Below are 22,735 nucleotides of genomic sequence, written 5' to 3' on the forward strand. Positions count from 1 at the left end.
TTGGGCAGTTAGCTAAATCAGTAACAATTTGGCTTTTTCCATCAATCGATCAACAAGCGTTTTTTAGGCACCTACTATGTTCTGGGGCTACCCAGATAAAAATGGAACAGTCCTTGCCCTGAGTGGGGAGATACCTGTGTTGTCTTATACAGAATAAATAGAAAACAAGTGACTTCCTGGTACTTTGGGGAGGGAGGGAACTAGCAGCTGGGGGTGGGATCAGGAACGGCTTCATGAAGGCGGCTTTGGATAATAATTATGACTCATGTTTACATAAAGCTTTACGATTTGGAAAACCCTTTCCATGCAGTGTCTCACTTGACCTTTGTAATATCCTAGCCGGGGAAGTGCTATTATTGTCCCATTTTGCAGATGCAGATGCTGAGCCTCAGTGATGGAAGACTTGCCCTGATCATACAGATAGTGTCAGAGGCAGGATGGGAACCCAGGTTCTCCTGATTTCAAGCCCTGTACTATTTCTCCTCTGCCCTACCTACAACAATCCCATGAGATAGGTATTATTATCCCCATTCCATAGATGAGAAAATGGAGCCCTAGCGAAATAGGATAATTTGGTCAGGGGTCATGAGCAGCTGTGCCAGGTCCTCTGACCCCAAATTCAGCCCTGCCCATATCCAGATGCCCCATAGAGGATCTGTAACCATGCCCAACCAAGACATTCAAGTAAAATAAGAAGAATCCTGGGATAAAGGGGATCACCCAGGGATAGGAGTTAGGGCTCTGGGGCTCTCATCTGGTCTCCATCACTAAGATTCTGGCACTCTCTTCTTCTCTCCTCTGTAAAATGGCAGAGAGGGTTAAATGGGAGGAAACCCCTGGATGCCTTCTGGGGTTCGTTCTGGCTCCAGCAGGGAAGCAGCTTCACTGCTCTAGAGGGACAGCTCCCCACGGCTTCTGGGGCTGGCTTTAGGCTGGGTCCCGCTGGGCCAGTCTTGGATTGCCCCAGCCACCCTCCTTCATCAGAGGGAAGATTAGCCGAGAATGGTGGAGGGTGAGGAAGGGGAGCAGCTTTGGGGTCCCACTGTTCTCTGCTTAGGAAGCAAAGTTCTGGGACTGCAGTCAAGCTGGGGTTGGGGGATGATGTCACAAGGCAGCCCCTTTCCCCTTTCCCCATTTCACTCTGTAGCTCTCGCTCCCGCCCTCCAGAGGTGGGAATGGGCTGGAGGCAGATGGCCAATGGGCAGTCAGGGTGGTCACCTGGGGCCCAGGCTTGGCTCCCCAAGGCTGCCCAGGTGTTCTGGCTGATGAGAGGAACTGTAAGAAGAGGCTTTGCAGACCTGGAAAAACATAATCCTGCCAATGGCGACCTTCCTTCCGCTCAGTGTGTGAGGGAAGTGAGGCCAAATACCAGCGTTCTTGGGATGACATATTTTCCACCGCCATGTGGGTCTGACCCGAAATCGTTGAAATGATTCCTTGTGAAGCCAAGCTGAAGCTCTGATTTATGGAGCTGGGGCAAGAATAGACAGGCTTTGCTCTGGGTACCCAGACAGTGGTTCACTTCAACCCTGTGGGCTCCGCAAAATGATTTGCATGTTGGCAGGGCCAGGAGCAGCTGTCACTGGGCTCCCTGTATTCCTCTCTCCGCTTCATACCATTCCCAATAACCACCCCCCCTGCACTGCATGTCTGACCATCTCTGCCACGCAAGCACCCTCAGTCCGCCTCCTTACCCTGGGATGCACCTTTCTCCAAGGTCTCAGAGACCGCCTTCTGCCTGTGGGTGGTTCTTGGGGTCAACAATTGAGAATTTATTTTGTTGATAAGGAAATAAATGCCAAGGTGCCATGCATATAGTAAATGCTTCATAAAAGCGTGTTGACTTGATGCCCATAGGGTGAAGTGACTTGCTTAATTTAAGGTAACTTAAGTAATAAGTAGACATCTGGGATTCGAACCCAAGTCTCATGGCTCTAAATTCAGGTCACTTTTTGTTTGTAAAAGACTGGATCTGTGACATCACTTATTTAGGGAACTCCCAGTGGGGGAACACCATTAATATAGATCTGCAGTTCTGGGAGTTCACCGTGCTGAGTCCCACCCAGACCCACTGTGATGTTCTCCAGGTCTGGGAAATGTAACCAAATCAGTACCACCCTCCCAGAGGCAGCTGGTGACGCAGTGGACAGAGCACAGGCCTGGAGTCAGGAAGACCACAGACACTTACTAGCTGTGTGACCCTGGGCAAGTCACTTAACCCTGTTTGCCTCAGTTTCCTTCTCCATCAAATGAGCTGGAGAAGGAAATGGCAAACCACTTTCAGTGTCTTTGCCAAGAAGATCCCACGTGGGGTAGTGAAGAGCTGGACACTGTTGTCTAAACAACAGTAGATAGCCTCTAAGATCCCTTATGGGGTTGAAGGGGAGGGGAACCTGTGGTCTGGGGAATCTATCTCTGTAATCTATGGTCCTATCACTACAAGATTGCCCAGGACACAGAGCGTTTCAGGGACTTGCTTAGGGTTGCACAGCCATTCTGGTGTGTCCTGACCCACCTTCAGCCCTCTCTTCACCTCCCATGTTGCCCCTCATAATTGGGATAAATCATTTAGGTGATTATTGCCCGATGATCCAGTGGGCCCACTCATCCTCTGTCCAGAGCACCTTGAGGGGAAGTAGACTGCTTGGTGGCCAGGCTTAGAGTGGGCCCAGGATCCCTGGTTCCCAGAGTGACCCCCGCTTTCCCATGTTTCTTCAGCTGTGGGTGCCCTGCCTTGGGAACCACAAGAGAGGGGGCTGGAGCCTGGAGATGATTAGAAGTAATCAGGGGGTAATTAATATTCTGGCCCCTGTTGATTGATCTCCAAAAAGGAGATTTGGCAAATTCCTACCATAGCTGGTCACTCAGAAAATTTTCCAGGAGCTCAGGCCACTGACACTCCCTCCCAGCTGTGGAAAAGCTTAGATGGTGCCTGTCATCTCCTGGGACACCACCCTGGTGGTGCCCCACCCTGGCTCGGCCTTTAGAGACGCTGCTTCCCAAACACCATAAACCTGGAGCCATCCATCATCATCCCACCAGCCCAGGACTATCTCTGCCCCTTACGAGCTCTGTGACCTTTTTGCAAATTCCTTCCTCTCTGAGGACCTCAGTTTTCTCAACGATGAAAATGAAGCATTGTTTGTGGGTTTGTGATTGATTCTGTGATGACAGAGATAATATCGAGGACCTCGGCATGAGGGGATGTGGAAAGCTATGCACATTTTACTGAGGCTCAGGGGGGTTAAATAGTCTGTCCAAATGGGGGAGATGGGGATCGAATTCAAACCTTTTGACTCCAAATTTAGTGGTCTTTCCACTGTACTGTGCTTTCATTGTCACCATTCTACAAATTAGGAAACTGAGGCTGAGCATGGTGAAGTGACTTGTGCAGGGTCATAATGATAGTACCTGTCAGAGGTGGGACTTGAACCCTGGTTTCCCTGACTCTGAGGTTGGCAATCTGCTCAATATGTCCCACTCCCGCATGACAAGGCCACAGGGAGGGTTTACAAAATGCTTTCATGAGGTAAGCAAGGTTTGCAAGCAGCGTCTCCCTTGAGCCTCACAAGAACCCTGTGAGGTGGATATGATTATCATCCCCATTTCACAGTTGAGCATAGAGGCCCAGAGAAATTCCCGACTTGCCGGTAGCCACACAACAAATCGTCTCAGAGTCAGGATTCGAACCCAAGTCCAGTCCTCTGGCACTATATGCCAGAGGCCAATGGTTTTTAGTAGAGCATGAGGTCATAGACTTAGAGGGCAGGGAACTCTAAGACTATCAAGTCCACTCTCTTCATTTTACAGACAGGGAAACTGAAGCATGGAGAAGCAAAGTGGCTTGCCCAAGTGTATTGCACATTTAACGTGTACCTGATATTCAAGACTGAGGTTTTCCTGACTCCAAGTGGAGGGCACCCTTCACTTTAGCTCTTACTTAGAGCTCTGGTTTTTCTTGTGTGCTCACCCCATCTCTCCAAAAAGATGGTAAGCTCCTTAAGGGCGTGAGTTTCTGGGTTCTTTGGTATCCCTTCCTAGCACAGGAAGCAATCAATTACAGGCATTATTAAGTGCCTACTGCATGCCACGTGCTGGGGATACAGGGACAGAAAGACCCCACCTTCTCCAGCATCTCGTAACTGTGATGCCTTCCAGTCTATCCCGTCGGCCTCTCGTTTATACGTAGCTGTCTCTCTCCCGTTAGACTGTGCTCTCCTCGAGGGCAGGCGCTGGACGGTTGCCGCTGTTGTTTTGCCTCTTTGCATCCCTGGCGCTCGGCAGCAGCCCCGTCCCTGGCGCACAGACTTGGCCTCACTCGGCCCTCCGTCTACAGAGCTCCTCTGGGGACCCGCCTGCACTCAGGGGGCCCTTCCTTCCACTGACCCCCTCCTTCCTGCGCTCTCTCTGTAGAACATGAACATCCAGGTGGACGACATTCGGATCCGCGCCGTCCTCTCTGCGTACCGGAAGCGCACGCCGGTGAGCGAGGGCTACGTGGAGGTAAAGGACGGTCATAACTGGAAGCAGGTGTGTGACAAGGACTGGACCACGCAGAACTCCCGGGTCATCTGCGGCATGTTCGGCTTCCCCGCTGAGAAGAAGTACAGCGCCAAGGCGTACAAGTGAGTGGGGCCTGAGCTGCTGGGGGCCTCTGCCCCTGGGAGGGAGAGGGCAGTGGGAGGGGAGGGGTGGAATCTGGGGCCCGCCCTCACGCCTCCCCAGGTACCTCCCACCTGGTCCCAGGAGGGCGGCCTGCCCACGGGCCATGGAACTAGAGTTGGCTTGAAAGCACTGAGCCTGCAGGCCCAGGACTTGAGTTTAGATTCTGGCTTAGTCATTTATTGCCTGTGTGACCTTGGCCAAGTCCCTTAACCTCTCCAGGCCTCAGTTGCCAGAAGTGTAAAATAAAGGGGGGCTGGATGGCCTCTGACATCGCTTCTGGCTCCAGAGCTAGGATGCTAGATGCGATCAGGTCACTTGACCCCTTGTTCAGGACCCTCTCTGAGCCTCGGTTTCTTCATCTGTAAAATGAGGGGGGCAGTAACATGGATCCGTTCCGGAGAAGGTGTTGATCTGCCTTGACAGAGCGAGTTTCCTCACTGCACGATGCAAGCCCTGGTCCAGTTTAAAAAACAGCAAGGGAATCAGCCTGGATCATTTCTGAGGGCTCTTACCACTTTAACTCTCTTAAGAGAGGGACTGACATGGGACTCCCCCATGCCTCGCTGCCTGTCTGCTCCCCTATCTACACTAGCTAACCTGAAGATAGCGCCTCCTCTCCAGGCAGCCCCTTCCCTGTCGGGACAGCTCTCCTAGCTAGGCAGCGTCTTCCCACCTCGAGCTTAAGTTGGCTTCTTCCCAGCTCCTGGGCCTGTCCGTGTCTGACCCCTGATTGTGGGGCAGGGCAGTCCCTGGGAGGTGCTCACCTCCCCACTGAGAGCGAGGCGGCCACTGGGGACCGTGGAGTGGACAGCTGGCCGCCCAGCTGAGGCCTTCTCACCCTGGCTCCCCAGCCGAGAAAAACAAGCTGCTTTCTCTCCGGGCCCGCAAGAGTTGGTGACAAGCTTCCTATGTGTGCCAGGGCAGAGAGAGATTTTCTCTCTACACACCCCCCCCCACATACACACACCATATACACACCACATGCACACACACACCACACATACAAACACACACCACATACACCATATACACACCACACACACACATACCATATACACACACACACACACCACATACACACACCATACACACACACCACACATACACACACCATATACATACCACATACACATACACCATACATATGCACACACACACATACCACATACACCATATAACACCACACACACACACTCACACCACATACACACACCATATACACACCATACACACACACCACACACACACACACACACCACATACACCATATAACACCATACACACGCTCACACCACACACACACACATAAACACAAACACACCACGTACACCATATATACACCACACACACCACACACACACACCATATACACACCACACACACACACATCACATATACACACCATACACACACTCACACCACGCACACCACATACACACACCATATACACACACACACTCACACCATGCACACACACACTGATTGAACTTAGCACTGGATTGGTCAGTCTACCGACTTCTCTCTTCCTCGGATCATTTTCCCTGTGTTTTCCCTAACCAGAGCCAAGATGGAGCAGAGGGGACAGGATAGTTCTTTGAAGGGGTGCAGGATCATTTGATCAATCAGTCAATCATCAGACACTTATCCCATGCCTACCATAGTAGTACCAGATGCTAGGGATACAAAGATAGCAATGAATTCCTGCCCTCAAGGAGATTATATTCTATCAGATTATAGGTCTGGCGTTAGAGGGAATAATCTATCCTGCTCTGTTTGGGGACAGAACGGGGAGAGGGTGGATATTATGGTGGGGGGGGACAAGGTAGAGGCCATGTGGATAGGGAGCTGGCCCACCCCTGAGATTTCCTGGCTGTGTTACCCTGGGCAAGTCACTTAACATCTCTGTGCTCTAGGCCCATTTCTCTGAGAGTACAGGGAAGTTGCTGACCAGCATTGGTAAAGGGATTTTCCCCATCTGGGAGTGCCTTACAATCTCTATTTCCCCATCAAAAATGTTCTAGAGCTGTCCATGCAAGAAGGATTCTCTCAGGTGGTTGTGATGGTCCCATCACTGAGCTAGAAGGCTGGTCAAAACCAAAATGTTTCTTCCTAGGAGGGAGAAGGACTTCACTCTCCCTCAGAAGATCTTTCTGCCTTCGCACTGAGACTGCTGGAACAGAGTTTTCCCATGATAGCAACTAGCTTGGCTTGTTTTTTTCTAACTCCAGAGAAGCCATATCTCCCATCACGTTCCTGAGGGAGGCCCAGGCTCCTTCTCCACTGCCCTCCCTGGGCTGATTGAGGCAGGGTGGTGCAGTGGATAGAGTTCCAGGCCTGGAGACAGGAAGGCTTACTGATTATCTTCCTGAGTTTAAATCCAGCCTCGGACACTGGCTAGCTAGGTGACCCTGTTAGCCTCAGTTTTCTCATCTATAAAATGAGCTGGAGAAGGAAATGGCAAACCCCTCTCTGCCAAGAAAACCCAAAATGGGGTCATGAGGATTCAGACATGACTGAAAAACAACTGAATTGGGCATTACAAAGTTCTGTGTCCTGGGCCAGGAGCTCTTTGCTGAGAAGAGAAATGATTAACAGATGTGGAGCAAATAAAAGAAAAACCAAATTGTCATTTTCCCAAACACCTCCCAGAGCTGTCTTTTCCAAAGCTGCTGCTGGGCTTGGGAGGCCTGGGGTGTAGGGACCACAGCACCTTGGGCCTGTTAAAGAAAGTGACAGATGAGATGTTTGAGCACAGGGCAGGAGTCTACAAGTGAGCAAAGAGCCAGATACAACCCAGAGTGTCCAGGAGGCACTCACACCTCGGGTGCTGGGATTGCAAAGAAAAGCCATCCGGGAGCTTCTGTTCTTTGGGCACTATAACATGCACCCAGATGATAATCAGGTTAATGACAATAATTCAGATGGTGCTTTGAGATTTGCAAAGCGCTTTTCATATATTTTCACAACATCCTCACAACAACCCTGGGAGATAGGTGCTGTTATTAATCTTCATTTTACAGATAAGGAAACTGAGGCAGACAGAGGTGAAGTGAATTAAGCAAATATTGACTTAAAGGTGTCAAGAACTTCTGGCTAACCTCCCCCACTTCCTTCAGATGATCCCAAATGACATCATCTCCAGTCTCTTCACCATCTAGGTTGCCAACCACATGACCTTAGGGAAATGTCTTACCCTCTGAGGGATTCAGTCCCCACTCCAGCCCACTCAGCTCCTAAAATGACCTCCCTAAAGCATGAGACCACCATACTAACCCACACATCCTTAATAAGCTCCAGTGGCTCCCTATTACCCCCAGGATCAAATATAAAATCTTCTGCTTGGTTTTTAAAGCCCTTCACAACCTAGCCTCATCCTACCTTTCCAGTCTTCTTACACTCTCCTCCCTTCCACATCCTCTGCTCCAGTCACCTCTCTTGTAATTCCTCAAACACAATTCTCCGTTTCCCAATTCTGTGCCTTTGCACTGGCTGTGCCCCATGCCTGGAATGCCGTCCCTTCTCACCTCTACCTCTTGGCTTCTTTTAAGACTCAGCTCAAATCCCACCTTTTGCAAGAAGGCTTTCCCAGCCTTTCTCTCTCAACAAGTACCTTCCTTAAGAGATTACCTCCAGCCAGAGTTGTTTGTTGTCTTTCCTTTAGAATGTAAGCTCCTCAAGGGCAGGGATTGTGTTTTTGCCTTTCTTTGTATCTCTAGTGCTTAGCATAGGGCCTGGCACTTAATATAAGCTAGTTGATTGATTGGCTGACTGACTATTCCTTTCTAAACACTTTAAGCGGCACTTTAAGACTGGAATCCCCCAACTGGTCCTTGACTTGGAGTCAGGGAGACCTGATTTCAAATCCTGCCTCAGATACTAGCTGTGTGACCCTTGGCAAATACAATTTCCTATCTGTAATAAGGGAATAATAATGGCATCCATCCCCAAGCTGTCGTGAGCACAAATGAGATTAATTTTTGTTAAGTGCTATGTAGATACTAGTTGTTATTATCATTAATGTTGTTATTATTATTATTATTGTCATCATGACAATGATGTTATTATATGCCCAGGCACTAGGTAAAGCTGTGGGGATGAAAAAAAAGCCAGCCTCAAGAAATGTATGTTCTAGTAGGGAAGACTGTATGTAAATAGATACAAGATATGTACTGGATGACAGGCTCAGAATGCAAAAAGGTCTTGGCCGGAGCCTTGGACCAAATCTAAGAACATGAAATTGAATAGGAATAAATGTAAAGTCTTATATTTGGGTTCAAAAAATCAATTCCCCCAGTTCCAGATGGGAGAGGTCTGGTTAGAAGAAAGGCTGCCTACTGGATTTTAGCCTCACTATGAGTCAACAGTGTGTTGTGGCAGCTGAAAGTACTAATGCATTCTTGAGTTGCGTGAAGAGAGGTGCAGACTCCAGGACTAGGGAGGTCCCCCTGTCCTCTGCCCTGGTCAGACCTTCTCTGTAGCACTGTGTGTTGTGTTGTGGGCACCACAGTTTAGGAAGGATGTTGATTATCTGGACAGCATTCAGAGCAAGGCAACCTAGGTGGTGAAGAGACAGGAGATGATGTCTTTTGGGATCGTCTGAAGGAGGAGCTTAGCCAGGAGAGAAGGTGGGAGGAAGCAAGGCTGTCTGCAGGTGTTGAAAGGGCTGTCAGGTGGATGTGGGATTAGCCCTGGAAGCCCAGACCAGGGGTGCCAGGGCACTATAGGCTTCATGTCAGGAAAACATCAAGAGATGTTCCTGAGGGGTCTGTACCATCAGGAGGACCTTTTGTGGAGGTCTTCAAGCAAAACCTTGATAATTACTCCTCAAGTATGGTGTAGTGGGGATTCCGTCCAAGTGTGGCTGGCCATGCTGGTCACTGAGGTCTTCTCCAACTCAACGATGTGTCCCTCAGATGTTACCATCGCATTAACCACAAGAATCCATTAAAACCAACGTATTAATGATATCCACTATTGTGAAATGCTGTTGGTCGAGGCGATGTTGCAAGGTTGCACGCAACATGTGATCATGGCCAGTGTCCTGGCCTGGGAGTTAGGAAGGCCTGCGTGCACATCCCTCTGGCGCTACTTACCAAGCCTATGACCCAGGCAAGCACTTTAACACCTCCAAGCCTCAGTTTTATCTATAAAATGGGCAACTCACTGAACTGTTCTGAGCCTCAGTTTCTTTATCTGTAAATGCCTACCTCACAGGGAAATCAAATGAGATAAGCCACGTGAAGGACTTTGTCATCCCAAAGTGCTAGAGAATAGCACGCTGTGGTCCTACAGTCCCTTCAGAGTAAGTGAAATCCTGACATTCCCCTCAGTTATGCCATGTGGAAAGGGGTCTGTTAATAGAGAACCTAACTAAAAGCTTTTTCTGAGCCAAGAGCAATCTGGTGAGCTCCCTCTAAGTCTGTCCTTGCTGACATCCCGGGAGACCTCTCTCTGGCCCCTCCGTATGGAAGCAGATTGGAGGGAACACGATGTTCTAATGTGAGGAGACAAGAACAGGAAGAAGAAGGGAAGGCATGGTCCTGGTGTTCATCACAGCAGTCAGAGCCGTAGGCCTGTCTCTACAGCAAGCATCCCGGCCCCAGCCTCTTGACTCATATCTTATTGGCTCTTGTCTCCTTTCGTGTCTCATTTGCTCCAAAGAAACCAAGCCTTTGTGAGGCAGTCCTTGGGTCAGTCTGTCTCTGAGACCTGCAGGACATCCCATAGGGATGGGCTAGCATCTGTCTGCCCAGGATGCTTTGTAGATTCCCCAAGGGAGAGAGGCATTTAGTTGGCAAGGCCATTGTTTACAGTTTTTCTGGAATGTTAGAGGATTCTACAAGTTTAGGGGAGAGGGAGGAGCTTGGGGAACAGGCAGAGGCATTGAGAAGTGAGAGGACAGGGAGGCTGGCAGAGGGTCTTTGTTCCAAGGTTTGACTCGTCGCCAGCAGGCTCCCGTCTTGTGCAGGTAATATCCCTTTCCTGGAGCAATAACCTCTTTGCCCCAAATATAAGAGCAAGATGGCAGCTTATATACCAAGTCCTTGGCAAGCCAGCTTCTCCTACCCCAATTCTTACTGGATATTGCTTTCATAATAATAATAATAATAATAATAATAATAGCTAATATTTATCTAATGTTTTAAGGTTAGCAAAATGCTTTGTAAATATGATCTCATTTGAGCCTCACAACAACACTGAAAGGTAAGTGCTGTGATTATTGCCATTTGACAGATGAGGAAACTGAGGCAGCAGAGGTGAAGTGACTTGCCCAGGGTTCCACAGCTGGTCTTTTTGCCTCCACGGCCAGTGCTTGAACTACTTTGCTACCTGGCTGCCTCTCTACAGCCTTCTTCAAGTCATTTATACTTATATGTATATGTATGATTTTCCCCAATTCACTTTAAACTTCTTTGAGGACAGAGCAGAGGGCTAGGCACATAGTAGGTACTTAAGAAATTATTTGATTGATTGGAGGCAGCACAGCACATATTACCTGTGTGATCTTAGACTAATCACTTTGTTTCTCTCGGCCTCAGTTTCTTCATCTGTAAAATGAGGACCAGATAGCTTTTAACAGTCCTTCTCACTCTGTAGCTGTAATCCCGTGAAAGACTGATTTTCCCAGCTCAAGAACCTTTGATATTTCCTTGTAGCTTATAGCGTAGAATCATACAGACTCTCAGAGTTGGAAGGGACCTTGGACACCATCTAGTTCAAACCATATGTGAATGAGAATCCTCTTATAATGTCATTGTTGTTCAGTTATTTCAGTTGTGTTCAACTCTTCCTGACCTGTTGGGGGTTTTCTTGGCAAAGATACTGGAATGGTTCGCCATTTCCTTCTCCAGTTCATTTTATAGATGAGGAAACTGAGGCAAACAGGATTAAGTGACTTGCCCAGGGTCACACAGTTAGTAAGTGTCTGAGGCCAGATTTGAACTCAGGAAGGTGAATCTTCCTGACTCGAGGCCCAGCACTCTGTCCACTATGGCTCCCCCTAGGCACAGGGTCCTCCAGCCTTTGCTTGAAGACTATTATTGATGGGAGCCCATTACTTTCTTGGTGGCCCATTCCCTTTGGAAAAGTTTAAAGTCTAATTTTTTCCTGATGTTGGGCCAAAATTTACCCTTCTGTGTCTTCTACTCTCTTGCTCCTAATTCTTTCTTGTGAGACCAAGCAGAAAAAGTCAAATCCCTCTTTCACAGAAACTCATGGAATTTAGGACTAGAGGGACCTTTGAGGTCATCTAGTCTGACCCCCTGATTTTTTCAAATGAGGAAACTGAGACCCAGAAAGTTTAATCATCATCATCATCATCACACCTAACATTTAGATTATGCTTTAATGTTTGCAAATACATCATTTAATCATTTCATTTGGGATCCAGTGACTTTCTCGTAGCCACAGAATTAGTAAATGGCAATGCCAAAATTCAAACCCAAGTCCTCTGATTCCAACTTTCATAGCATTACGTTGCCTTCCCATAACAGTCCTGCCTGAAGACAGCCATTATATTCCCCCCTCCCACAAAGACCCTAGTTGCTTCAACCAATCTGCATTTGGCATGAATATCCAGGGGGAGGGAGGGGTGGTTAACTGCATGAAACAGTAACAGAGATAAGGTAGCACGAGGAATGAAAAAAAGAGATTGAAATTTAGGGGGACAAAAGACCTACAGAAGATAGAAGCAATGGCAGGTAACAGGATGAAAAAAAAAAGGGAGATTGCATTTAGCAGTTAGGAGATATTGGGGACCTTGGACAGAGCCATTTGAGTCCTTTGGAGGCATTGGAAGCCATATTGCACAGGGCTGACAATTGAGTGGAAGATGATATAATGAACGTCTTTGGGACAAAGGATGTGAGATCTGGGAGGAACTTTAGAAGGGAGAATGCCCAAGAGAGAAGCATCTTAGAATGGAGAATGCAGAGCGTGCTTAGAATACAGAACTCTTTGAACACCATTCCGACCTTTAGGAGCCATTTTCTTCGTAGTCTTTGACCTCCACTGCTTACTAGCAAGCTCCTGGCCTGTGTGGCAGATGTTTAATAAATGTTTGGTGAATTAGTAAAGGAGGGACCTGAAGCCCAGAGAGAGGCTCGCTGCTCTGTGTGAGATGACCTGAGACCTTCCCAGGCCAAAGGTCCCTCCTGCTACCCTAGCCTCCCCAGCCCACTCACTCCGTCCCTCTCCCCTCCTTCAGGATGTACGCCAGCCGGCGGAAACAGAGGTACTGGCCCTACTCTATGGACTGTACAGGCAATGAGGCCCACATCTCCAGTTGCAAATTGGGCAATCAGGCTGCCTTCGACCCTGTAAAGAATTTCTCCTGTGAGAACGGGATGCCCGCTGTGGTGAGCTGTGTGCCAGGTCGGGACTTTGCCCCCGGCAGCCTTACCGGCTTTGGAAAAGCCTTCAAGTCAGAGGTCAGTACAATCAAGCTGGGTTCAGACACTTAGTGTCAAGCATGGGCAGGCATCGGGGAGCCCTAAGAGGGAGGGGCCCAGGGAGGGGGAATGAGGTCACTTGGGGAGGGTGGGGCAGGAGGCCCAGGAACTACCCATTCAGGCTCTTAATAAGTTGGACAGAAAGCACCCAGCGCTATCCAGTTCCTGACTGTCCCTTGGGAGCTGATATCCCTGAATGGTGAACATGAACCTGTATTGTCTGGATATACAGTCAGGGCAACATTAGGAGGCCTGAGTTCAAACTTTGGCTTTGCTACTCACCAGCTGTGTGACCTTGGACAAGTCACTTACCTTCTCTGGGTCTCAGTTTCCTTAAATGTAAAATGGAAATAATGATAGCACCTACCTTCTAAGTCCAACTTGGTGCCCTCTGAAGACCTGCTCTGCCATTCTGTTATAAAGTACTGTCTGGCTACAATTTATAGGTTTTTAAGGTTCTTCCAGTTCTGATTTTTCTGTGTTTTGAAGTTAGTCCGTTAAACATTTATTAAGTACCTACTATGTGCTAGGCACTATGCTAAGAGCCAGTGATACAAAGAAGGGCAAAAGACAGTCTTTGCCCTCAAGGATCTCACATTGTAGGGGGTGGGGGTGGGTGGATAGCATAATAATAATTAGTACATCCATGTACACTGTGTAAGGTAATCTCGGAGGGGAAGGCAGTAGCAGCTGGGAGGACCCAGAAAGGCCTCCTGTAGAAGGTAGGATTTGAGCACAGTCTTGAAGGAAGCCATTAAAAGAAGTGGCAGTAGAACGAACTTTTCCCCGTCTGCCACCCTGTGTTCTAAGGTCCTTCCACCTCTGATGTTCTGTGGTCCAAGGTCCCTTCCGGCTCTGAAGTCCTCTGGTCTCTGGTCTCTCCCATTCCTTGACTCTCCGGAAGACATTGCTGAGCCCAGCTGTTGGGGAATCCCCACCTTTTATCATTTAAAATAAAGAGGTCAAGCTGAAACAAAACAAGCCCATCCCACACTGTCCCTACCGTCAGCCTCACCATACCCTCTCCATAAAAAGGCCCTTGCATTATTTTTTCCCCAACTGTGTTCTTTCTCCCATCCCGTGCCAGCTGACTCTCTACCGATTCCCATGGGGAGAGGGCCTGCTGACTTTACACTTTGCTTTTGTTGTGATCTGGCCTGTAGGCAGCCTGTTGGAATGGAGCTGAGCTCCGGGCTTGGCTGCGGGGGAGCTCTGAGAAAGGAAATTTAGCCCGAACACTAGCGGGAGCCAGGAAGCTTAAAGCAGAAATCTAGAGGGAGAAGAAAGGAGTCTGTTTGTAGTTTGGGAAACCCCTGCTGATACTGCTCAGCAAGTCAGGAACAGGTCTTTGGACTCAGTTTCTCCATCTGTAAAATGGGTGTGTGTGTGTGTGTGTGTGTGTGTGTGTGTGTGTGTGTGTGTGTGTGAACTACATTGGGATTCAGATGGGTGGTTCAGGGAATAGAGAAGTGAGCCTGGAGGCAGGAAGACCTGAGTTCAAATCTTGCCTCAGACACCCACTGGCTATGCAACTCTGGGCAAGCCACTTAGCCTCTCACTGCCTGTTTTCTCAAATTTAAAATGAAAATAATGATAGCATCTACCTCCTAGGTTGTTATGGTGATCAAATGAGGTAATTGTAAAACATTTTGCTAAACTCAAAAGAGCTATAGAAATGTTATTATTATGATTATGATTATCTCTAAGGTTTATTCTAGCTCCACCATTCTGTGATTTTGATCCCCTGACACCAAGCATGATGTTGTTTTAGGACTTCTCTAGGATCATACAAAGCTGACTCAGCTCACACGTCAATTAGAAAGGAACAAAAGCACAGCTTAGAGAGGGAAAAGAAGCCCCGGGGACCAATAATTGATCCATTGACAAGCGTTTAATAAGTGCCTATTCTGCACCAGGCATTGGGCTAGTCCTGGGGATATAAAACCGAAAGAGAAACACCTGCCCTCAATGGGGAGAAAACATGCACCTATGCAGCTATGTACAAGTAACAAATGAAGCAGATACAAGAGAACCTTGGAGGCAAGTCACCAGTAGCAGGAAAGGCGAGAGAGCTGGGTGTGTCTTGAAGAAAGCTGATTATGTCCAGCGATGGGGGTAAGGCAGGACCAGCATCTAGATAGGGGGTCAGCCAACCGTATGAAGACTCTACTCCAGGAGCCAGGAGGAACAGAAGGAGGCAGTGGAGATAGACCATGGAGCAGGTGGAGGGGAACAGAACATAAGGGAGCCAGGGTGGGGAGGGCTTTAAATACCAAACAGATCCTCAAGGTAATAGGAGCCACTGGAGTTTACTGAGTGAGGGAAGAGAAGATGACATAAAGTACCAATAGAAGGCATTTATCTACCACTCTGAGGTTTGCAAAATACTTTATGTATCTATATGTATCTATATATCTATACTTTATATCTATATCTATATATCTTTACATATCTATCTTTATGCATATATCTATACTTTATATCTTTATATCTATCTTTATGTATATATATCTACACTTTATATGCATAGATATATAGGTGTGTACACACACACACACACATACACATATATGACAGCAAGGAGACCAAATCAGTCAATACTTAAAGAAATTAACTCAGGCTATTCAGGTCAAATGCTGAAGCTGAAGTTTAAATACTCTGGCCACATAATGAGAAGACAAGACTCATGGGAAAAGAGCCTGATGTTAGGAAATATTGAAGGCAAAAGGAGAAGGAGATGGCAGAGGATGGGATGGATGGATTGTGTCACAGAAACAATGAAGAGGAGCCTGGACAGATTTTGAGAGATAGTGGAGGAGAGAAGGGCATGGCGACCTATGGTCCATGGGTCATGAAGAGTTGAATGCGACTGAACAACAAACAAAATATAGATACACGCATAAATATTACGTATAATAAACACATGCATAGTATATATTATCTATAATAAACATCCATACACGCATAGGTATAGTTACATCTGCATAGAGTACTCTATGTATAGTGTGTATGTTTGTGTATGTATGTGAGAGGGACACGGGGCTGGGGGGGGTCCCCCTGCTTCGCCTTGATGACCGTGGTGGGGGGATGATGGGCCAACAGATTGGCAGAGCCAGATTCAGATTGGAAGGGAACTTTGAGGTCATCTGGTCCAACACTGGCGCTGTATAGTTGAGAAAACACTCCCCAAGATGTGAAGGGACTTGCTCAGGGTCTCACAGATGAGAAGGACAGAGCCAGGACCCCAAATCCTGGGCTCCTTTTACTGCATCATCCAGGCTCTCCTGCGATGTACGTGAGCACATGCCGATGGCCCCTGTCCTTACCCACCTGCTGATCCCCTGAATCTGCCTCCAGTAGCCCAAGAGCAATAGCTCACAGCCTCCCTCCTGGGGCAGGCCCCTCTTTGTTACCCTTGAGGTACCTGCCTCTGACGTTAGTGGTGGAGAAAAAGACTTGGTGCAGGACTCTGAACTTCCAGCAGGCTCCTTCCTCTCCCTCCTGGTTGAGGCCGGGGTTGGGTTAAGCATCCTCCTCCCCAGATTTCTTCCATCCAAATCCAGAGCTCAGTGCCATTCTAGAAGGATGCTTAGCTCCGAGACATAAGAGAGGCAAAAAGTGAAGTCAGCAGGCCTCTCCCCGGTGGGAACCAAGCAGAGACTCAACTAGCAGAAGATGGGGAAAAAGAAAATTAGCGGGAAAATGATGGGGCTCTTTTTTAAACAGAGAGGGCGTGGTGAGACTGGGGTGGGATGGGATGGGCTTTAAAAAAATTAACTAAGGATACAAATCAATGTAGAACAATGGACATCATATTCAGATCTTACCTCGACAAAGACCCTGGGCCTCATTTTCCTCAACTGTCAATTGAAGAGCCTGGACTTGATGAATCTCAGGTCCCCTCAAATTCTATATTTGTGATCCTTTCAGCAAAGCATTTGGGAAAGACTCTCCTGCTCTTTGAGGCAACATGGCAAGACATTGCCTCAGTGATGTGTTTAAGGTTGATTGAATGACTAGACTCATTAAAAGTCCCTATAGACTGGGAAGAAGGTCTCTTGTGGGGTGTACCATGATCTGTCCTAGGCATTTTGCAGTCTAAATTGGTGATTCTTAATACATCGGAGGCACGAAGGACACGTTTGTTTGACTGACTGATTTGATTAATTTTGCCCGTCAATTGGATGGAAGCATAGCTGGCTTGCTCATCCAATTTACAGTGTCTGAGGCGGCATTTGAACTCAAGAAGATGAGTCTTCCTGACTCTGGGCCTGGCCCTCTATCCACTGCACCACCTAGCTCCCAACTAGGCAGAAATAGCAATATTTCTGAGGGAATTCTTTGTCAGCTACAAATGGTGGTATTCTGGAAAGTCCCTCAACTTCTTGTCAGAGCTGGGGCTAGCATCTGGGTCTCCTAATTCTCGTCCAAGTTTCATTCTACTCTCATCATTCATCTCGAATCTAATCAGTGAGACCCAAGGGACAATTTTTTTAACCTCTAAAGCCTTTGGTTTTCTCATCTTTAATAGGAGGGGGTTATACTCATGACCTCTAACATTTCTTCCTGCTTTAAACTCCATGTGTCTCCTCTGAGCCATTTAAGAGCCCTCCCTTCTCAGCTCAGATTTCAGCTGTTAGCCTATAGACTAAAAGCTCTTTTTTAAAAAATTGAAATTTTTATTTTCACCCTTACTTCACTTTTCCATCTCCTTTCTCTAGGGAGCCATCCCTTGGAACAAAACTTTAAAAAGAAAGAGGGAAAAGAAAGCAGTTAATTAAAGCCAGCAAACACATTAACTGGCCTGACAGTATGTCCAATATTCCACACCCATGTCCCTAGTTTTCTCACCGCTTTCTGGAGCCACACTTGGTCATTATGATTAAGCGGTTGGTGAGTTGTTTTTCAAGTGTGTCTGATTTATGGCATGTGAGGTTTTCTTGGCAAAGATACTGGAGTGGTTTGCCATTTCCTTCTCCAGCTCATTTTACAGATAAGGAAATTGAGGCAAAAAGGGTTAAGTGACTTGCTCAAAGTCAACCAGCTATTAAGTGTCTGAGGCTGGATTTGAACTCAAGAAAATGAGTCTTCCTGACTCCAGGCCTGGTGCTCCATGCACTATGGCGCCACCTAGATGCTCTATGATTATGCAGTGTTCCATTTTGTTTTATTCTGTTAACACTGTTGCCGTTGCTGTGATTTTTGTTTTCCGGTTTTCCTCACTGTGCTCTGTGTCAGTTCGTACATGTCTCCCCATTCTTCTTGGAATTCTTCATACTTGTGGTTTTTCTTACCATGCAATAATAATCGATTCCATTCACAATCACATTTGCTTTAGCCATTATCCCATCAGTGGGCATTGACTTGTCTCCAGATCTTTGCTACCACAAGAAGTGATGCAATGAATATTTGGGGCTTATGAGACCCATCTTTGTCTTTCATATGTCTGGATCAAAGGGTATGGCCATTTTGGTTTCCTTTTCAGTGTCATTTATTCCAACTGGCTTTCCAGAGCAATTAGACTGATTTCCTCAGTCCCTCTAACATGACCCAGTCCCCCTTTTGTGTTGGGTGTGAGCTGAAACCTCAGAGCTGTTTTGATTTACATTTCTCGTGTTATTGATGCGTTGGAGTGATTTTTCACATGGCTGTTCAGAGTTGGCAGTTCTTTTGAGAACTATCTGTTCATGTTCTTTGAGTGTGTACCCATTGAGATGGACTCTTCAAAGAACCGAAGTCTGATAGCATAAAGTCCTTCCTCAGGCCAACCCCCACTTCTCTCCTTCCTCCAGCGCTGGAGGACACCCTCTCTGTAGTCATCCCAAGAGCTCTTGGCTCCTGCCATCCTGTACTTTTGAACGGCTTACTGCGCCTTGTACTCCTAAGGGTGTTAAAGAGCGATGTCTCGAAAGGCCTGTCATCAACGAGGCCTTTCGGTAGCTTGGGATTGTTGTTGTTTGTTCCAATTGTCCATGGCCCATCACTTGCTGGGTTTCAACATCAGTTGAGTTGAAGCCATTACATATCCCTAGACAAGACACTGTAGGGGAAAGAGCATCATGGTTGGAGTGCTTAAACCCCAACTTTTCGGCTTCCTGCCTATGTGACCTTGGGCAAGTCTCTCTGGGCCTCAGTTTCTTCATCTGTAAAATCTGGATTGGATTGGAGTAGCTGGGATGTCCTCCAAGGCTCCTTCCAACTCTAAATATATGATCAATCATTCAATCAGCAAACATTTACTAAATGCCTACTGTGTTCCAAGCACTGTGCTAAGCCAAGACAAAGACACACCAAAACCATGTTCTAGATAAATAACTGATGCTTGAATAGCTCTTCAAAGTTTGTGTGGCATCTTAAATGCATTATCTCACTTCATTATAACCCAGGGATTAAGGGGCTGGAGGTATTTTTATTCTAATTTTGCAGGTGAGGAAACTGAGGCTGGATCTTGACTGTATCAGGATCCCATAGCTAGTGTCAGAGGTGAGATTTGAACCCAGGTTTTCCTCACTCCAAGCCCAGCACTCTGTCCTTTCCACCACAGTGACTTGGCACTGAAGAGGCCATAGGCTATAAGACTGAAAGCCAAGGGTCTTGTCTCTAGCCATTTTCTGTTCTGTAGCCAACATATTAGCGGAGGGGAAGGGAAAGAGAGTATGTATTTATATTGTGCCTACTGTATGCCAGGGACTGTGCTAAGCACTTTACTAATGTTATCTCATTTAATCCTCAGCCCGTCCTGGGAAGTAGGTACTGTTATTATCCCCATTTTACAGATGAGGAAACTGAGGCAAACAGTGGTTAAATGACTTGCCCAGGGTCACACAGCTGGTAAGTGGAGAAGTACTGATGCCTAGGATCAAAACCCCCTCTCTATTGACTGAACCACTGGTAAGATTGGGAGGGGAGGGCAGAGGGAAAGGGACCCATGGACCAGACTTGTGATATCATTGGTGGTCATGGGGAAACTCCTTCTTTTAATACGGATCACCACCTATTCTGTAATCTGTGGTCTCGTAGTATTGCCTGAGCTTAAGTGACATGCTCAGGGTCCTGTAGCCAGGATGCATCAGAGTCAGGACTTGGCCTCGGGCCTTCTTGACTTTGAGACTGGCTCTCTCCCCAGGATACCACACGGCCTCTCCTTCGTGGCACCAATAGGCTCCATTGTTAAGGCACTGTGCACAAAGGCAGCTATCCCCACAGGCTCAGACAGGTTGAGCTACTTGCCCAGAGTAACCTAGCAAAGGAATCTTTTTGTTGGACTCAAACCCACCTCTTCTGACTCCATATTCAGAATTCCCAAGGAATACCTGATCCATGCTGGAGAAGTGCCACCGGTATCAGGGACCCCTCTTTTCCCACTCCACTCTCCCCGCTGCCCATTTAGCACCTCACCTGCCATGGGACATTGGAGAGCGGCCATTCTGGCCTCCTGTAGGTCTGGATTGACCAAGGCCCTCCTCACCTCCTTTCACAGCCTCCCTGGACAAAAACATGGGCATTTGTGTGACTGTGGGAAGGAGACTGTGCATCTGTGTTCCATGAGTCATGACTGAGTGACCAGAGAACTCTAGCAAACGTCAGTCCTGTGCAAGTCCATCAATGGCCAAAGGTCTCCTAGGCTCCTTCCATTGATAATTAATAGCAGCTAAGAGTGTTTTTATGTAACCCTCAACCATTTGGAAGAAGAGCAGATGTGGGGCTCAGCAAATGTGCTGAAAGGGACTCATGTGACTTCAGTCACAAAGGGCAGTCAGTTTGGAGGGTAGCATCAGTGGGGTAGCACCAGCTCTGCCCAGCTTCACACTGTCATGGTACACTGGTCATGCTAAGCTACCGTGAGCCTGCCTCTCCCATGCAGAGCACTGAACTTGGAAGCAGGAAGACCTGGGTTCAAGGTGCCTCCCTCAGGCACCCACTAGTGTGACCCTGGCCACTCAACCTCTCTGCCTCAGTTTCCTTATCTGTAAAATGAAGGGTTGGTCCTTGACAGCCTCTAAGGACCCCTCTGGCTCTAAATCCATGGTCTTGTGATTCTTGCCAAGCCCCCTCCTCTATCACTGACCCAGGAAGAATGGATGGTCTGTGGTCCATGCCTCTGTTAAAGGCAACCTCCTTTAAAAGATAAGGTTCCCCCCCAACCCTATCAGGAGCCCAGGCAATGAAAGCGGGTTGTGTTGTGTTTTCTCCCAAGCTTCTGTTGAGTACACCTCCAGTGACAGGCCCTTCCTTAACACTAACACTATACTGTACTATCTGGATGTATGCTCTTTTTTCCCACCAACTAGGGGAGAAGGAAAGGGAATAAGCATTTTTGTAGTACCTACTATGTGCTCGGCACTGTGTTAAGTACTTTTTCTTTTTTTACAATTATTATCTCAGATCTTCACAACAGCCCTGGTAGGTAGATGCTATTATTATTCCCATTTTACAGTTAAGGAAACTGAGGTTAAGTGACTTGCCCAGGGTCACGAAGCTAGAAAGTGTCTGAGGTCGGCTTTGAACTCAGGTCTTCCTGACTCCAGGGCCAGCACTCTATCCCTCACTTCACCAGCTGCCTAGATTGTAAACTCCTTTAGGGCACATCTTACCTTAAGTCGGTATCTCCCTGAGTGCTGAGCACAATGTCTACAATAAGTGGACAGTGAGGGCTGATAGAATTCCAGAGCTGGAAGGCACCTCAGTGGTGCCATGCTGGAGGAAGAAGCCTGGCACGTCCAGTGAGCCAACCAGCTCAGTCTGCAGACGTCTGTGGAGAGGGGGCCCTCAGCCCACACTCAGCCAGTTCTCACTGTTGGAAAGTTTGATAGTCGGGGACACTGAGTCTCAGAGCAATCGAGTGACTTCCCCATAGTCACACAGCTTGTGAGTGAACAAGTCAGATTTCAGATCTAGGTGTGGCCGGTTGGAGTCACAGGACCTGCGTTTGAATCCCAGCTTCCTGGGCCTCAGTTTTCTCGTTTGTAAAATGAGTTTGGCCTGGTGACCTCAGAGAGTCCTTGCAGCTGGAATGTGTTACATAGCAGGTGGCATGATAGAAAGATGGCCCATAGAGAATCTGGCACAAAACCAGGTTGTGATGAGGGATGGAGGGTGGCTGGGAGTGAGACAACGGGTCTCCTGAGAGACCGCAAGACCAGCCGTGCGCCGCCGGGTGCTTCTCCATTCATCAGGAGCCTGTTTCTCTTCCCCAGCAACCCCTGGTGCGGCTGAGAGGTGGTGCCAATACCGGAGAAGGCCGAGTGGAGGTGCTCAAGAACGGGGAGTGGGGCACCATCTGCGATGACCAGTGGAACCTGGTGTCGGCCAGTGTGGTCTGCCGGGAGCTGGGCTTTGGGAGTGCCAAAGAGGCCATCACGGGCGCCAGGCTTGGGCAAGGTAAGAAGCAGCTCCTGGCTCCTCCTGGCCTGCTCCCCCAGGGCAGCTCATGGATAGCCGTGGGAGCCCCTCCTTTTCCCCAAAATCTCCCTAGTCTTCCCTTTCTCATCTCTGCTGTTCCAGAACTTCGGCAAATGGGGATGTTTGCCTGCAGCAGCTTCCAGGGAGTCTTGCTCTCCCACCCCCAGCCCCTCAACTTTCATTTTATTTCATTTTGTTAATAGAGTATTGTTTCTTTC

At 47.9% G+C, this 22,735-nt stretch overlaps 1 protein-coding gene across 1 annotated transcript in view; it reads left to right on the forward strand.

Annotated features, from left to right (window-relative positions):
- Positions 1-22,735, forward strand: part of LOXL2 (lysyl oxidase like 2) — a 144,482-nt gene that overhangs the window by 65,391 nt on the left and 56,356 nt on the right. Inside the window, exons 4-6 of the mRNA XM_021001120.2 lie at positions 4,414-4,625; positions 12,872-13,094; positions 22,313-22,496. Coding sequence (XP_020856779.1) covers positions 4,414-4,625; positions 12,872-13,094; positions 22,313-22,496 — 619 coding nt within the window. The remainder of the gene's footprint in view (positions 1-4,413; positions 4,626-12,871; positions 13,095-22,312; positions 22,497-22,735) is intronic.

Source organism: Phascolarctos cinereus, unplaced genomic scaffold (genome assembly GCF_003287225.1).
Source record: "Phascolarctos cinereus isolate Bilbo 61053 unplaced genomic scaffold, phaCin_HiC Scaffold_2;HRSCAF=192, whole genome shotgun sequence".
Taxonomy (NCBI): Eukaryota; Metazoa; Chordata; class Mammalia; order Diprotodontia; family Phascolarctidae; genus Phascolarctos; species Phascolarctos cinereus.